Below are 16,164 nucleotides of genomic sequence, written 5' to 3'. Positions count from 1 at the left end.
AGAATTCCAAAGCCAAAAATCAGTCACTGCTGATTACATAAATTGTCTTAGACCTTAGGCAAACCTTGTTTACCCAAAGTCTAGGTCAAGCTAACTCCAAAGAACTTGTTCTTTGAAGTTTAGTTGGCAAGATTTCGAACCTCCCTTCGACCGATAGAATCGAGTGTTTGAGTTGCAAATGAGTCAGGAAGGTACTCTGTCTCCGTGAGGTCCTAGTGCAAGTTCGTGCTAGGAGTGAGAAATCCAAGGTGTGTTGGTACTGAAGATTGGATCTTCAGTTGTTTCGATTGTGTGCATCCGCAAGCACACAGTTCGGTTTGTTGTGCACCCGTAAGCACTAGCATCGGTTTGTAGTGCACCCATAAGCACTTACAGAGTGAAGTTGTTGGTCTGATCAACCGACCATGGATGTAGAAAGTATTTTTCGAACTACGTAAAAATCTCTGTGTTATTTACAGCTTTCAGTTTTTAGTTTCTTACTTGTGCTCTTCCTTTCATAAACTGAAAACTGATTAATTGCAAAGAGAAACTTAAGACTAACAACGTGCTCAACTCAAAAGGCTATTGCGAAATAAAAGATTTCCGTTGCGTGTGTTATCAGTCTGACTGACCAATCTTCTGATAGTCAGTGAGATTTATAACATCTCTGTTTATCAAACTCGACTGAAGCCTTACGTGCATCAGTTAAGTTCTTGTGACTTAACTGATAACTCCTTACTGAAGAGTCTTTCAGTATCAGTCATCAACCCTGTTTTGGTCAAAACTCCTTTCAGTAAACAGGTGTCTGAGTTTGTGTTTGTAGTTTCGCTTTTGATCTCTATATTGAGATCTTGCTTTTGAAAAATAGCTTATAGGTGTATTCCCTCCCCCCTCTATACACCTATTCGAGACCCTCCGGACCTAACATTTTTATTTGCGTTATTTGTTTTAAATGCGCATACAAAATTATGTTAGGTGTTATCACGTTTTCACTAAGCACATTTTAGAATTCCAAGCGAGCATGTTTTATTACATGTGTTCTAGAATTGCATGCTTAGGTTTTCTATGTCAACGTGATTTACCTTGCAAACCTTTTGAAGTAAAAGACTAAGCGAATAATTCAATTTTTTTAATTGATATAGAACTCCACGGTTGGTTTAAGATGAAATAGATTGATAATTGGTGTGAACGTCCACACGAACGTGGCTTGCACTCGTTCTCAATTTGCAGCTTTTGTCAGTTAAACTTCTAAATTAAAAATGCTTTAATCTTGTGAATAAGTGGGAGTTTTGCATGTAAACGTTCACACTATCGTGACTTGCATGTATTAATTCCTGCAAGTTATTCTAGGAAAGATTAAAGTAATTATTTTAACCTTGTGAATAGTGGGAGCTTTTCGTGTAAACGTCCACATGAATGTGGCTTGCACGGATTAGTTTTCATAGATTATTCTAGGAAGGGTTAAAATAAAAGATAGTCATAAAGTTGACTAAACTGTGGTCATAGCTTAGATGTTAATTTCAAGTACAACTCTCCAACGAAGTCCCTTCTTGAAGTTGCGTGGTCTAGTTAGGTCCGTTTATTGGTCCCATTTTGTCAAAAGGTTAGTTGACAAGGGAATGAGATCAAAGACTGGGTGTCTGGTCAAACGAGGAGCACGTAAATGTCCAAACGAACATGGCTTGCGTGTAATTCGATTGGGCTAACGGAGGTTTGAAAAATATTATTTTAGAAAAAGGTTACAATATTCTTGTTACGAATCTTTATGCACTAACGTGTTTTCTGATGTGCGCTTGTTTGTTTATATTTCAGATATGACTGTTACTCCGTTGTTGAATATTTTATCTGCTAAGCCGCTTACCGGTCCAAATTTTTTGGAATGGAAGCGCAATTTGGGATTTGTCCTAGACGCGAAAGAGTATAAGTTTGTGCTTACTACTCCAGCTCCTGCGAACCTAACTGCTCGGTCTTCCGAGGAGCAAAGGGAGGTTCACAAGCGGTGGCATAGGGCGAATAGTATGGCGAAAACCTACATGATGACCACTATGTCTTCCGCGTTGCAGCTGTATCATCAATCAAAGGAGATTGCAGCTGCAATAATGAAAAACCTCGAGGAGCTCTTTGGGGAATCGGACCGGTCAATCCGTTTTGAACTTATGAGGAAACTCATGTCTTCAAAGATGACGGAGGGTTCTTCCTGTGCGCGAGCATGTGCTCGAAATGATTAATCATTTTAATGAGCTAGATGTGCTTGGTGGAAGTATCGCGTATGATACTAAGGTTGATATGATCCTCCACACTCTGTCCAAATCCTATGAGAACTTTCATCTCAATGCAGTCATGGGCAAGAAAAAGTTCACTTTAAATGAACTGCTCAATGAGTTGGTTACAGCCGAGGGGGTTATGGGAAAGAGACCACAAGCTCTGGCTACTGATAAAGGTCCTAGCTTTGCACTGAAAGGTTGGAAGAAGCAGAAAGGGCTCTATGGCAAGAAAGGCCAAGCAAAAAGTGGGTGCAATAAGCTAGGCACGTCTGTAGGCGTAGGGGAAAGAAAAATGCTTCAAGTGTCAGCAAGTAGGACATTGGAAATCTGACTGTCCCTTGATGAAGAAAGCTTAAGGTATGTCTACTGCTTTAGTAACGGAAACATACTCGGTTTCGAGATCTTCCTAACAATGGGTTGTTGACTCGGGTGCAACTGATCATGTTTGTTACACCTTGCAGGGGTTCCTATGGACAAGAGAGCTGAGTAGAGGCGAGTTGGCACTCTCCATGGGAAATGAACTAAGCTTGTATGTTGTTTCAATTGGAGATGTGAATTTATTAATTGATGGACATGTTTTGGTTTTGAGGGATGTACTTTATGTTCCGGGTTTTCGGAAAAACTTGATTTCTACCATTCAATTACGCAAGTTTGGATATTCTATTCTTTTAGAAGACAGTGCAGCATTCATTAAAGATGGTCAAGTTTTATTTAAAAGTACAACTAATTCTCTTTATACTTTTATATGTCCATTCGATTATTCTTCATCTTCTTATACTTTGACTACAAACCAAAAGAAGAGAAATGTTTCTTCTCTAGAAAACCAAACTCTTTTTTAGCACCTAAGATTGGGTCACATCAATCTAAGGAGGATCCAAAGACTGGTTACCGATGGTATCTTGGAGTCTCTCCAAGTAGAACCAATCCCAGTCTGCGAATCCTGCATAGAGGAAAAGATGATGACTCGGCCTTTCAAGGCCAAGGGGTATAGGGCCAAAGAAGTGTTAGAAGTGGTTCACTATGACTTGAGCGGACCTATGTCCACTCAAGCTCATGGAGGGTACGAGTACTTTGTCACTTTCATTGACGATTACTCAAGGTACGGGTACATTTACTTGTTACGCTACAAGTCAGAATGCTTTGACAAGTTTCAAACATTCAAGGCGCAAGTAGAAAAATGACAAGGTAAAAGTATCAAGTCATTGCGATCTGACCGCGGTGGCGAATAACTCAGTAACGAGTTTAGAGCATACTTGTTAGAATCTGGGATTATATCTCAGTTGACTACACCGGGTACACCCCAACAGAATGGTGTGGTAGAGAGAAGAAATAGAACTTTTCTAGAAATGGTTCGTTCAATGATGAGTTTCGCTACTTTACCTATTCCGTTTTGGGGATATGCCTTGGAAACAGCTGGTCACATTCTTAACTTAGTGCCTTCTAAGGTGGTCGCAAAGACCCCATCTGAGTTGTGGTCAGGGCGCAAGCCTTCTCTTAACCACATTCGGGTTTGGGGTAGTCTAGCACACGTGCTGAACAAGGATACCGATAAGTTGAGCTCTAGAACTAAAGTAAAGCTGTTTATAGGATATCCTAGATGAACGAAATGTGGTTATTTTTATTGTCCTAAGGATCAGAAATTTGTTATTAGCACTAACGCAAGATTCTTGGAAGAGGACTATGTAAATAACGACAAAAGTAGGAGCGAAATCGTCCTTGGTGAGGTCAAAGAGATTGGCACGACAAGTCAATCAACTCAGCCAATTGTGCAAGATGTAGTACCACAAGTCTCATCAGAAAAAACACAGGCTGTCGATATTGAATCTGCAATAGTGCTACATCGTAGTGAGAGGGCAACAAAGGGCAAACCGCTCAGTCGATATGCGTTTGTCAACAAATCTGCGGATTTGGTTGACGATGGGCTTGTCGAAGAAGATCCCTAGACTTACTTAGAAGCACTAGCAGATCCAGATGCTCTTGAATGTGAAGCATGTATGGTTTCTGAATATGAATCCATAACTGCCGTGGATGTATACGAGAAATGTTTGCTTCCTGTGGGTCGAAAGGCCATTGGTTGCAAATGGGTATATAAACGTAAGAGAGGATCGGATGGGAAGGTTACGGCCTTCAAAGCGAGACTAGTGGCGAAGGGTTATACTCAACGACCTGGTATCGATTATGAGGAAACTTTTTCGCCAGTAGCCATGCTTAAGTCTATTCGAGCTCTCTTGGCCATGGCTGCCCATATGAACCTTGCGGTGTGGTAAATGGATGTCAAGACCGCATTCTTGAATGAGTATCTTGAGGAAGATAGAGCTATCTATATGCTACAACCAGAAGGGTTCATCAAGGAAGGTGAAGAGCATCTAGTGTGGAAGCTTAAGAAGTCCATTTATGGACTCAAGCAAGCTTCACGATCCTGGAACAAACGTTTTGATGACGTGATCAAAACTTATGGTTTTGAGCAATGTGTCAACGATGGGAGTTTGGTATTCCTCATACTCTATGTGAACGACATACTTCTCATTAGCGATAATGTGAATGTATTGTCTGGCATTAAGGAGTGGTTATCCCAACAGTTTCAAATGAAGAATTTGGGAGAGACAACATATATTCTTAGAATAAAGATCGGTCGTGACCGATCTAAGAGAATGTTGAGTTTGTCTCAAACAACCTACATTGATACTGTATTGGCGCGGTTCAGTATGCAGAATGCCAAGAAAGGTTTTCTACCTTTCAAACATGGTGTTCCGCTATCTAAGGCATTGTGTCCCACAACTCCTGAAGAGATAGCGAGCATGAAGATAGTTCCCTATGCTTCAGTTGTGGGAATTCTCATATATGCGATGCAGTGTACCAGGCCTAATATCTGTTTTGCCGTTGGCATTGTAGCAAGATATCAGGCGAATCTAGGTCAAGCTCATTGGACTACTGTAAAGCACATACTGAAGTACCTTAAACTGACTAAGGAGTATGCGCTAGTTTACCAGTCTAATGATCTGACACCGGTAGGGTATGTGAACATCGATTATCAAGGTGATAAAGATAAGAGGTAGTCTACTACTGGCTATGTGTTTACGTTTGGAGGTGGAGCCATTGTGTGGAGAAGTGTAAAGCAGAAATGTAATCCACTATCCACCATGGAAGCCGAGTATGTAGCTGCTTGTGAAGCTGCTAAAGAGGTTGTATAGCTCAGGAACTTCTAATTGAGATTGATGTGATTCCTAGTTTGCCAAAGTGCATCACAATTTATTGTGATAACGAGGTTGCAATTGCGAATAGCAAGGATTCAAGATGTCATCAATCCATGAAACACATTGATGGCAAGTATCATTACATTCGATTTGTGGTCAAGCATGGTGATGTAGCTTTGATGCATATTGCGGGAGTTGATAATCTGGCTGATCCCTTCATGAAGAGTCTTCCTGGTGCGGTGTTCAACAAGCATGTTGAAGGCCTTGGAGTTCGTGACCTCCCTATACTAAATTAAACTTTAGTATAAATGGGAGATATTTTGTAATACCAAGAGGATCTTATCAATTTATCAGTCACATTGTATACTAAAAGTTTGCTTTAGTATAAGTGGGGGAATTGAAGGGTTGTATACTGAAAGCAAGACTTTTATGCTTGTATACATTGATTTCTTAGTTCACTGCGATTCTTCTATCTGAAATATTGTTATTGCATAATCCTATTATAGTCCAATTTATCTCATACTATAGATTATATGGTGTGTTGTAGATCATAGAAGATTATATAATCGGACAAAGTTGAGATATAAATTGAGTTCACAATCAAGGTAACCATGGACAAGTTGTTAGTTTAAACTGTAACATAAATGGATAAATAGTTTGTCTTGACTATTTATTTATGCTAGTACACTTGTGTATTGAACATGATCACAATGAGATGAATTCTTACTAATTAAGAATCAAGATCTCTGTGAGTTAAATAGTCTTAACCTTAATTGGATTAATCGGTGAGAATAATTAATTGACTATTGCTTTGATTTATCAAGGGTGAGAGTTCTATTGAAGCTCAATATACTCTATACTTTGGGTGATAGCAATTATTATTTGACATGTGATTATATTGCAATAAGGATTTGTGTCCTGCTAATAATAGGATGATAATATCCTCTCGAGGAACTTAATAAGTTTATCGTATTAAACCCTGTAGGTGGAATTAGTTCCAATATGATAATAAGTTTAAGTGGTAGCACTCGAGATGTCGTTTATTATTAAACGACTGATTAATTAATTAATTGATCGTTAGAGGAATTAATTAATTAATGGATATTGGATATCTTAAATATGGAGATTAATTAAGTCTAATACTAGCCTCGACTCACCTAAAGAATAAAGAGGTAATTCAGTATTAATTTTCTAGTGGAATAAATCAATACTTATGTCTCGATTTTGTTATGGGCTGAATAAGAAAATCGAGCACTGGAAGGCCATACTTTATTCAAGCTAGTAGATCCCTTCAAGCTAGTAGATCCCCGCTTGGCCCAATAAAGGTTGTATTCCATAGGGGGCGTCCCCTCTACATCTCTTAGGCCTTTGGACTTGGTTTGGTTTAACTAAGTTTAGGGATTTACTATTTAGGTATGATTAATATCTAGTATAAATAATAAGAGAACCCTAAAACCTAATTACTTCTGTATTCACGCAAAACTAAAAAAGAAAGAATTCTGTGAGAACACACACAGAGAGAGAGAGAGAGAGAGAGAGAGACATTCCTAGAGGTGGAGAGGACTTGAAGCTTGTTTCCATCCAATGTCAAGTATTGCCTTGGAAAACAAGTCGGAAAATTCACTTTGGAGTCTCTTATAGCCGGATTTGCAGGTAAGATCTTATTCTCTTGTAATAGGCACGTTGATTTTTGTATGTATTCGTTTGATAACCTGAATGGATCACGGGCACGTGAATCATATGTCATAATATGGTTCCTACATGCATAATATATTGGAGGTGGGGGGGGGGGGGCGGAGGCGGTAGCAATGACTACCGCCCTGGTTTTGTTGTTGTATTGAAATTCCAATCCTGAATTATCATTCTTCGAATCCTAATCTTCATCCTTCTTCAAATGTCAATCTTCATCCTCCGTTAAATCCTAATCTTCATCTTCTTCAAATCGTAATCTACATCTATCATTCAAATATTAACCTTCATCTATTCTTAAAATTTGAATTCTCAAAATGAAATCATTAATTAAACATTAAACTTCATCTATTCGTGAAATTTGAGTTCTTAAAATCAAATCCTTAATTGAAATCTATTTTTTAAACTAAATTCTTATTAATAAATGAATGCAGGAATTTGGAACATGAGTTAAGATCAGGGCGGATGTATAGGCGTTATGCTCAAGGTAGTCTAACAGAGGAGTTCATGGATGGATTTGAAGTATTTATCCATTATGCACTTTCTCGACCAGACTTAATGATTGGAAATAAAATCAAATGCCTGTGCAAGAAATGTAAGAACAAAAAATTTGATACTCCAATGACTGTGAGGGTTCACTTTTCATCCCTAGATATCATATATGGACGATGCATGGTGAAGTGTTAGTGCAAGTCCCTGATGTTGCTAGGCGAGTTGTAACCATTGAACAAGATAGAGAAGTAAATCGTTATGAGACGATGGTGATGAATGTAGCAACAACTCAATTTCACAATGTCGATAATTTAATTGAAGAACCTCCAAACCCAACATACCAACATTTATATGATATGTTAAAGGCGACAGATAGAGAGTCGTGGCTTGGCTGTAAAGCTCATACCCAACTATCTCTTGTAGCTCGATTGATAAGTTTAAAATCTGAGAATAATATGTCAGAGCGATGTTTAGATCAGATTTTGGAGTTGATTAAGGAAATAGTTCCCGGTGATAATTTAGTTACAAGAGATTTCTACAGTGCAAAGAAATTGCTTCGTGGGATGGGTTTGCCAGTTGAAAAGATTGATTGTTGTCGCAAAAATTGTATGTTTTTTTGGGGGAGGGGAATGAGTGTAAGTTTTGCGATGCAAAACATTATAAAGAATCTTCTGGTCCTAGTGGTAGTCGCCAACGACGCCTAGTTGCAGTCAGTCAGATGCATTACTTTCCAATCACCTCAAGATTGCAAAGGTTATATGCATCTAAAGAAACATCAGCTGATATGTGATGGCATACTACATCAATTAATGATGGTGTGATGAGACACACTGCAGACTTACCTGCATGGAAACATTTCGACAATACATTTCCTAATTTTGCGGCTGAAGTCAAAAATGTAAGATTGAGGCTTTGTACTGACGGATTCTCGCCATTTAACAATTTTGGAAAGCAATATTCCTCATGGCCAATCCTACTTACCCCATACAATTTTCCTTCTTGGATGTGCATGAGAGAACAACACATATTTCTCACTGCTTTTGTCCTTGGGTCACACAATCCAAAGGATATGATTGATGTTTTTCTTCAACCGCTAATTGCTGAGCTATCTCATCTTTGGGAAGTCGGTGTCCAAACGTATGACATATCATTGAAGAATAATTTCCAAATGCATGATGCACTTTTATGGACAATTTGTGACTTCCCGACTATTCCATGCTTTCTGGTTGGAGTACAGCTGGTAGATTGGCATGTTCACGTTGTCTTGATGATACAGATTCTTTTCGATTACCTTTGAGTGGTAAAGAATCCTGGTTTGACTATCATAGGAGGTTCTTACCCACCGATCATCCTTTTTGATGCAACAAAAATGCGTTTATAAAAAATTCTCAAGTAATAAAAGGTCATCCACAAACAAAAACTGGGCATAAGGTGTTGGCTGAGATTGAGGGATTGGGCATAAAAAAAAAGTAATAGAATTAACAGTTGAAGAGACTAGATTACGGATATCTAAACGACAAAGACCTTATGAATTTGGTTGGAGGAAAAAAAGTATATTTTAGGATTTGCCGTATTGGAGTTCATTGCTTATACGTCATAATCTTGATGTTATGCACATTGAAAATAACGTCTTTGATAATTTGTTCAACACCATTATGAACACTGAAGGCAAAACAAAGGATACAGGCAAATCTCGTGAAGAATTGAATCGGTTCTGTCGCAGACCCGAGTTACAAGCCAATGGACAAACAGGAAAGTACCCTAAAGCATGTTATATGCTTGATAATGATGAGAAAAGAATCTTACTTAAGTGGATTGAAGGGCTTAGATTTCATGATGGCTATGTATCCTCGTTGGATAGATGTGTCAACTTGAGTACACTTCAAATGTTTGGTATGAAGAGTCATGATTGTCACGTGATGATGCAACGAGTATTGTCGGTCGCATTAAAAGAACTTCTCTCAGTCAATGTGTGGAAAGCAATCACAGATCTTTGTCTCTTTTTCAAAGATTTGACATCATCTTCCATTCAAGTTGACAATCTTCTTCAGATGCAAAAAAACATTCCTGTCATTCTCTGTAAGTTGGAAAGAATCTTCCCTCAAAGTTTCTTCGACTCTATGGAGCATCTTCCAATTCACTTGGCCGATGAGGCCTTGATGATAGGCCCCGTGCAATATAGATGGATGTATCCATTTGAGAGGTACTTGGGAAAGTTGAAGAAAACGGTTAAAAACAAAGCCAAAGTTGAAGGATCAATTACAAATGAATACCTTGTGGAAGAGGTACAACATTATGTTCTTATTACTTTGAAGATCATGTTAAGACAAAGCAACGAAATGTACCTCGAAACTTTGAAGGTAGTGGGCCATCTAGTGGTGTTGATGTGCACCCTGACATGTTGTCTATCTTCAAGTATATTGGAAGACCATTTGGAAAGATGACAACTAAATTTCTTAGAATCCCTCGACTCTTCAAATACTGATTTTGATTGAGTAAATATATTTGTCAATTTAAGTATTTAATGTGGTCAACAATAAACAATGAAACTAATGTATTAATTACTTCGAATTTTCATATAGATGTCTACTTCTACTCCCTCCGGTTTGGGTCTGGTGGACGTCGTATACCACCAAATAATTCCTGCAATAGCTAAGAATTAGAATAATATAGTAGCAAGTAGGGTCGAACCATAGAGAACGGAGTAATCGCAATCAAATTCCTAGAGATCTATAATCGGTGTAGTCACCACGCCTTAATTTGAGAGAAATATTAATTAACTAAGAAAACAAACAAATCAACAAAAATAACTCTAGAAAATAATCAATGAAAAGTAACTCAGCTCAAATAAATCCATACTAGTTTAATAAATTTGTTCATCGACGCAAAGATAAATTAATCCCTATCAACCAACCAGTTATAGGATACCGTGAACGCAACGGACGTACCACAATTTCTACTTATTGTGTCGATAAATAGCTGGAGACGTCAGACCTGCTTATTTCACTTATTAAAATATAACCTAGTTGGAGACGCCAGATCTAGATTTAATATTCTAATAGCATTAAGATGAAGGAAACCGATTTAGACAAATTACTCAATAATGCAAGTAATAATTCGTCTACCAATTTATCCCTACTATGAACATGGTAGCTTTATCACTAATCAGCCATATTCCAACAATTACGGATTGGCAAGACCCGATTGACTTTAATCCAATTAAATCTAAGTTGATCGGGCTTAAATAAAATCAGAATTATCTTTAAACACAAGGAATAAATCGGAATCAACATGAATCAATTGTAAGCTCAATTACGTCTCACAGATTATTAAATCAATACTTCATTATTCTCGCCGAATTAAAGATTTAGCTACTCATAATTAAACTAAGAACAATCAAATAAATTAAAACAAACATAAAATAATTGAACATGCAATAAGCGAAAATAACTAACAAAAACAACCAAACCAATCTTCAATTGAGGAAACTCGAAGTCTGCCAATTCTTCAATTTAAAAGTCAACCTCTAATCTCTCCAAAAGCTAATTCTCGAAATCTACTATCTTTAAACTAAAGACTAAAAGCTATGTAACAAAACTAAAGTCAAATCTCAAATCTCATGTCTTGGAATAAAAGGTGGCGGCTATGTGTGAATAATCAAATTCAAGGGATTAAATCCCTAAGGCTAACTTCATTAATAACCGGACAACCGGTCGTGGAATAAAATAAATATTCTAAATCAAAAAGAATGATTAAAAAAATGGAAAGTGAACGACCGGTTGAGTCTGCAAATTGCAGACCAACCTTGGGGATAACCATTTTCATTCAATAAATAGATGCCACTTGGCATTGTATTATTAAAAAAATATGATAATAAATAATATGAAAAGAAAAAAAATATTTAATTTGTGATGGGTTATTGATAAAGTGTAAAGGTTGTAGAATTTAAATAAATTATAAATTGTAGATGTAGAAGAGAGAGAAATTATTTTTTTATTAAAAGATTGGGTTGTTAAGGTTATTGATAAAGATAGTCTAAGTAGCCGATCCCTAGCAAACCTTGGGCTTTTCGGCCCTCTTCAAAATATAATAAAAGCATGAGTTTTGAGCCTAATTAAATGTAGAATAATTAATCCAAGCCCGATCTCTAATCTCCTCTTCAAAATCATCCATCTCCATCAAGAACTCGACTTTCATCATCTCCCAGCATCTACGAACTTCTATTCTCCATCCATGAAATTCCTGCGCCAAAGTACCACAAACTTAGGTAATATCATTTAAAATCCACGGCAAACAACACGAATCTAAACAACTAAAACACAACTATCAGGGTCATTCGACCGATGATCGGGAGGTGACCCTGACTCCTTCGTACAATGTTGCTGAGGATGGGCGGACATGGGTGCATTTCACGAGTGGGTACGTTTCATAATGTATCAATTTACTTCAAATTTTAATATACATTAATTCTAATCTTAATTTCAAATATTTAAGTATTTTGAGGCCGAGTGGGCCTATTCGGGCTAGGGCAACTAATAGCTTCCAAGGTATGCCATATGCAAGTGGCACGAATTGGAAGAATTTGACTGAGGAGATGAACTACTTGTATTTCAATGAGTTTGAGGTAGGATCATCTTATATATAATTATGTGGTCTTCTAAATTAACACTCACAAATACTAATTTTACTCTTATTTGCAATATTTTTAAATAGAAAGTATTTTGTTGGGATAAAACTAAATATACCAGGGAGCAAGTTAAGAAGGCGTGGGTTAAGGAGGCTCGAGTGGCATATAAAGATTATATCTCCACGTGCAAAAAGATCCATACCTTGTGGAACAAAAAGATTGATGCTCTTCACCCTGAAGTTAAGGCTGCTTGGAGGGCTTATTGGGCATTACCCGAGATTCAGGCAAGGTCTGCTCAAGCGTCCAGGAATCACTGCTCTGATCACTAATTTATTTAGCAACTAAACTGCAACTAACACGGTGCAATTGTAATACTAAATAGCAAGTAAAAATATCGTCTCCACAGGGATTGAAATATCGAAATCACTCTAGCTATCTCCTAAACAAACAAAAAAAGTAGACAGGCAACAGAAAAATAGAGGCTGAATTACTCAAAAAAATGTAAACAAAAGAATAAACAAAGTAAATATCTAAATCAAATAAAGAAAGACAACTGATCCTAGAGTGGTAAGTTCATTAACTAAATCTACACAATTAATTTATTAATCCTATGTACCAGTTTAATCTAGTTATGATAATAGATCACTTAATTAATCAATTACTCTCACTAGAGCAGCAACGATCGTAGATTAGCATATTTTCTATCTCCGCTAGGTCTCAAGAAAATCTATTAACTCCCAAAAGCGCATAAGAATAGCTCCCTATGATCCACCTATCTCTGCTAGGTCTCAAGGTTAAAATCATATCATACATTCCTGAATCCGCTAAACAGTTATCTCCGCTAGGTCTCAAACCGAATAGCTAAACATGCAAACCATTGATCAGATAATTCACAAGAAATCAAGCACTAAGAATTATGAATCATAAACTGGAAGGCACACAAGTATTAACAAATTAACTACATAAATTTAATCAACTATTTACAAACCCTAGAATTAGCTAAACGAAACTAGCCAGACATAATAAAAGAAAGCATAAACATAATTAATAAGAACACAATTGAAAGAACTCAATTAAATAAAACTCTAAATAAAACTAATGAACAATCTTGAATCTTCAATCCTTGCAGAATTCCGATCCAAGCTCTAAAAACTGGAAAGCAATAGAAATCTAAAGCTATAAAACTGAAAAACTAAAGTTGAGAACTAAAAAATAAAGTTGGGAACTGAAAATATGAAAAGATGAGAAAATGAGGTAAAGAGATGTGTCTATTAGGTCAGGAAAAAGGACCTATATATAGGCACAGGAGATAAATACAGTACATCGCTCGAAAATACTGATAAAATCCAAAAATCCCGCAAAATCCTGAAAATTCAAAAATTTCCGTCGGGCACTATTCACGGCTGCGCGTGACTTTCTTGTTTTGGCCATATCTTCCTCGTCCGAATTCCGATTCACGATCCGTTTACACCTACGAACTCGTATCGAGATGAACTACAACTTTCATTAAGACTATTGGTCCAAATTTGAACTTCATATTTCTGTAAAAATCATCAATGTACGAACAAGTAACATATTTCACAAGATAAAGCAATTTTAGCACAAAATAACCATCCAACACTCAATTTCCTACAAAATTAACATTATACGAACATTAAAAACCATGGAAACATGAGTGTTATCACACTCAGAGCCATGCGGTCCAGGTACGGGGATGGCTATCCATCATGGAGGGTCGCGTAGTGCTCTTGATCATGCTAAGCATCTGGTAACTACTTTAGATTATTTTAGTTATAGTTTTTATGTCTATTATATTGTTAATTTTACTTTAATGTGTTTTTGAAGGCTCGGGAGAGCAATATCCCTCTTGACGGGGCGACTTGGGCTACTTTTCGTCGGATCCATTATAAGAATGGAGTCTATATCGTTGGACGACCTGTGCAGCACGGGGTATGATGTTAATTTACTATATTTAATTTGTTTTGTTTGAATAATATATTTTACAATTATTCTAACTTTTTTGGTATTGTAGTTGGAGGTCGAGAGACGATTGGCAGAGCTGCGTGAGATATAGGGGGTGGTCACGCCCGAGGACGTGGATCATGTCTTCCGAGAGGTCGTCACTCCTGATTTGATAGGGCACGTCATGGGATTAGGTATGAGGATGTCGAAGGTCATTATTTATGTTGGATTTGTATACTGAAAGCAAGAACGTTTTATGCTTGTATACAATGTTTCCTAAGTTCACTATTTAATCTCCTATCTGATTGTGTTCATGATTGCATATGTATGTCATTTTATCTCTATATAAGTAGGTTATATGGTGTGTTGTAGATCACAGAAGACCATATAATTGGAATAATCTTAAGAGATATAAACTGATCACAGCCGAGATGACTCTAGGACGAGTCGTTGGCTTATGCTGCAGTATAGATGGAAGTAGTTTGTCTTGACTACTTATTTATACTGGTACATCGTAACGTATTGATAGGATCACGGTGCGATGTATTCTTCTGTCTGACATAAGTGAAGAATCAAGATTTCGGTGACTTAATAAGATCTTAATACTAATAAGGTTTCAAATATATATATTGATTCGTGTATCACTTTGATTTACTATGGGTGAGAGTTACATATTAACTTGAGTACTTTGTATCTTGGGTGATAGCGGTTAATATATGATATTTGGTAATTTGTACTAGTAACCGTATCCGGTACATGATAATGACATCCCCTTAAGGAGCTCAAAAGGTTTATTGCGTTAAACCCTGCAGGTTGATTATGTTCAGACGCAATAATAAGGATTGAGTGGTACTGCTTAAGGATTACAAAGAGATTAATTAATATAAGCTGTAAGAGCTTTAATTAATTAATGGATGTCGGATATTTTAAATACGGAGGTCAAATAAGTCTAAATACAAGCCTCGACTCATCTTCGGAAATAAAGGGGTAAGTCAATATTGATTCTGTAGTGGAATGAATTAATATTTATGAATTAATTATGGTCTGGGCTGATCATAAGAATTAATTCATTTGAGGCCCATCTTTATTCCTTGTATTTGATCCCTGAACTGGCCCAAAGTCTCCTGAGCCTAGTAATGGTAATTTTCGGCCAACACAGTTATTAAGGCCCTAGGTCTGTGTTTTATCTATAAATACAGATATATGCTCTCAGAATAAGACACACAAAAATTAGGATATTAGAGAGCAAAGAGAGAGGGGGCGCCGATCACTGTGAGGGCGAAAACTGTTGGGAGTTCTCAACGATCGTTGTCCATCCAACGTTGGGAATTGAGCGAGATACAGTTCAGAAGGTCAGAACTGGAGTATTTCAATTCGATTGTCAACAGCCTCTGCGTTCAATTCACAAGTAAGTGATTCTAACATCAACGTGCAACACTTAAATTCATAGGAGCATGCTAAGTTTAATCGATGTATAGTGGATTAAGATAATCCAAGAGACGATCTTTGGGCAAGTTGAGTATTAATTCAATTTAATATTCCTTCAATTTCTTCCCATGACACCGGCACGAGCACGCAGTCCACCAGTACCTCCCAGTTTTCCCCCGGTGTTGCTTCTCAGGCTGAGCTCTCTACATTGAGGGATGAGTTAGAGCAGAGCAGACGAAATGAGGAGGCTTGGAACAAGGTTATCGCGCAGATGCAGGCATAGATTGTGATGCTCATGTGATCATATCGACCACCGGATAGCTCTAATGCCTCGGATGCGACTCACCCAGACCTTTGATTATCTATACTCTCTTTTGATGTACACTTTATTTCATGACTTGTCACTATGAATACTGAATTTCTGAACTTGTGAACTTAGTTTGATGACTTTCTAGTTAATACTATTTGATGGCTATTTTTGATTAGTTTGATTTATATTGTTATATAATTGGAAAACAGGAAATATAAA

At 37.2% G+C, this 16,164-nt stretch overlaps 1 protein-coding gene across 1 annotated transcript; it reads left to right on the top strand.

The window, feature by feature from the left end:
• Positions 1-1,793: 1,793 nt before the first annotated feature.
• LOC130998629 (uncharacterized) lies at positions 1,794-2,574 on the top strand. Its single transcript, XM_057924040.1, has 2 exons — positions 1,794-2,178; positions 2,225-2,574. The coding sequence occupies exons 1-2, from the start codon at positions 1,794-1,796 to the stop codon at positions 2,572-2,574; spliced, it is 735 nt and encodes a 244-aa protein (XP_057780023.1).
• Positions 2,575-16,164: the final 13,590 nt, after the last annotated feature.

Source organism: Salvia miltiorrhiza, chromosome 8 (assembly GCF_028751815.1).
Source record: "Salvia miltiorrhiza cultivar Shanhuang (shh) chromosome 8, IMPLAD_Smil_shh, whole genome shotgun sequence".
NCBI classification, from domain to species: domain Eukaryota; kingdom Viridiplantae; phylum Streptophyta; class Magnoliopsida; order Lamiales; family Lamiaceae; genus Salvia; species Salvia miltiorrhiza.
The sequence above is the reverse complement of the archived record's forward strand: the minus strand, read 5'-3'. Positions and strand labels throughout refer to the sequence as shown.

Excerpts from the sequence above, each read along its gene's own strand:
- LOC130998629 (XM_057924040.1), top strand. The coding sequence starts at position 1,794 with ATGACTGTTACTCCGTTGTTGAATATTTTATCTGCTAAGCCGCTTACC. Across the intron at positions 2,179-2,224 it reads GATGACGGAGGGTTCTTCCT|ATGTGCTTGGTGGAAGTATC; the intron begins GTGCGCGAGCAT and ends TTAATGAGCTAG.